At 40.4% G+C, this 1,738-nt stretch overlaps 1 protein-coding gene across 4 annotated transcripts in view; it reads left to right on the top strand.

Annotated features, from left to right (window-relative positions):
* Nucleotides 1-1,738, top strand: part of PKD2L2 (polycystin 2 like 2, transient receptor potential cation channel) — a 40,561-nt gene that overhangs the window by 35,017 nt on the left and 3,806 nt on the right. For 3 of the 4 annotated variants that reach the window (XM_006772471.2, XM_006772472.2, XM_015569646.1), the window contains 2 exons: nt 648-760; nt 1,206-1,627. In XM_006772471.2, the coding sequence (XP_006772534.1) occupies nt 648-760; nt 1,206-1,302 (210 nt within the window). In that variant the 3' untranslated portion in view covers nt 1,303-1,627. Of the gene's footprint in view, nt 1-647; nt 761-1,205; nt 1,628-1,738 lie in introns of those variants that run through there. The other variant, XM_006772470.1, reaches the window with a different exon arrangement.

The following is a 1,738-nucleotide window of genomic DNA, read 5'->3' as shown; positions in this document are numbered from 1 at the left end:
TTTCCCTCTTTTTCTAGAGCTGTCCTTATTTTCCACAACGTACAAGGCAATTTTTCCAAAGTTTTGGAAAAGGTATTTACACACTAAAGGAAAGTGGGCGGTAGTGAGGACAAAGCACAAGGACTCCTTAGGATCAGAGAAGGATGTAGCAAAGAATTTGCTGGTACGAGGAACTAATTTGGGGGTATGTAGGCAGATTGGAGTGTACAAATTGATGCAGTAATTATGAAGAGGGTATTGGGATGGTTAGGTAAGGCTGCAGGAGTGTGGCTGAGAAGCAGCTGTGCAGGCAAAGAATACACACAGATATACTTTGAAGTATAGTTGTAAGAATAGAGGTACAAAAATATCTCAGGTTTGGCCAAGTGAAGAATGAAGAAAATCATGAAAAAAGTGAGCTGGAGATGCAGTGAGGAGGAGGCAATGAAATGAAAATAAGCTGATAATTTTAATTTTAAAATTCCCCAACTCTACCAACAGTTCTAACACCAGGTCCTCTGAAGTGACTGCTAATGCATAGTACTAAAAACTGCCAAGGCAAAAAGGCAGTGGGGCTCAAACCTCAACCCTGTGATCCTCGTAAAACAGACTTGAAATAAAGAATAACTTAAAAGATTGCAGACTAGACTTTTCCTCTAACTTGACAGGAGATTCAAAGTGCAGAGCAGATGAAAAAATGGAAAGAGAGGCTTGAGAAAAAGTATTATTCTACAGAAATTCAAGATGACTACCAGCCTGTCACTCAACAAGAATTTAGAGAGTAAGTATTTGTTTTCACCAGGGTACGATGGGATTATCATGACATGGGGGTTGGGGACATGAGTTACACACTTTATTTTCCTGAACCCAAAACCTCTTCTGCTAAGATGTCACTTATTTTTCCAATTGCTTTTATCCAATTTTAAAGTTAAACAGAAAGCGCAAGCCTTCTCTTGTTTAAATGTAGGAGAGAGACCAACTGCTTTTTATCCTTGCTTCTCTAAAAAAGGAACTGCCATTTATACTTGATATGTGTAGCAGATACTGTTCATTCTCCACACAGCTTTAGATTAGATGCATAACTGACCATACCAGGCATATTTTAGTTCAAATAATCCCTTACCACTCAAAGCACTTTACAATAGGCACTAATAATCTGCTATCTCTTTTATGCACAAAAGTGTGTTACTGATTCATTCTCTACTTCCTTCTAAATTATCTCGTAGCCTCTTTTTATATGCCGTGGAGCTGGAGAAAGAATTACACTACATCAGTTTAAAACTAAACCGAGTGATGAGAAAGGTTTCAGCTCTATCCTACTGAGACAAGTGGAGGTGTGAATCTGTGATGCAATCATTGTACATTTCTAACAAAGATTCATTTCTGTATTGAATTATTTCCTAAACTTGTCCCCATTTCCGATATACTTTAAAAGCACTAAACCACCTATCATCAGACTATTGCCAGAGTCAATGATAATCATCAAATGATTTCTGGGACTTAAGTGCCCCTGGATGGGACCCACTGTACAACATGCCTCCAGAGTATATATGCACTGGTTCACACAGAGGACTTTATAATGTTATTATTAAACTACAGGCCCGGTGCACAAAAATTTGTGCACTCAAGGGGGCAGGGGGTCCCTCAGCCCGGCCTGTGCCCTCTTGCAGTCTGGGACCCCTTGGGGGATGACCACCTGCTAGCTTAGGCCTGCTCCCCTAAGATGGCAATCAGACATCCCTCTGGCAGCCTGGCAGCC

This window comes from Myotis davidii, unplaced genomic scaffold (genome assembly GCF_000327345.1).
Source record: "Myotis davidii unplaced genomic scaffold, ASM32734v1 scaffold545, whole genome shotgun sequence".
Classification (NCBI taxonomy): Eukaryota; Metazoa; Chordata; class Mammalia; order Chiroptera; family Vespertilionidae; genus Myotis; species Myotis davidii.
Note: the sequence above shows the minus strand (reverse complement) of the source record. Positions and strands in the feature narration are given on the sequence as shown.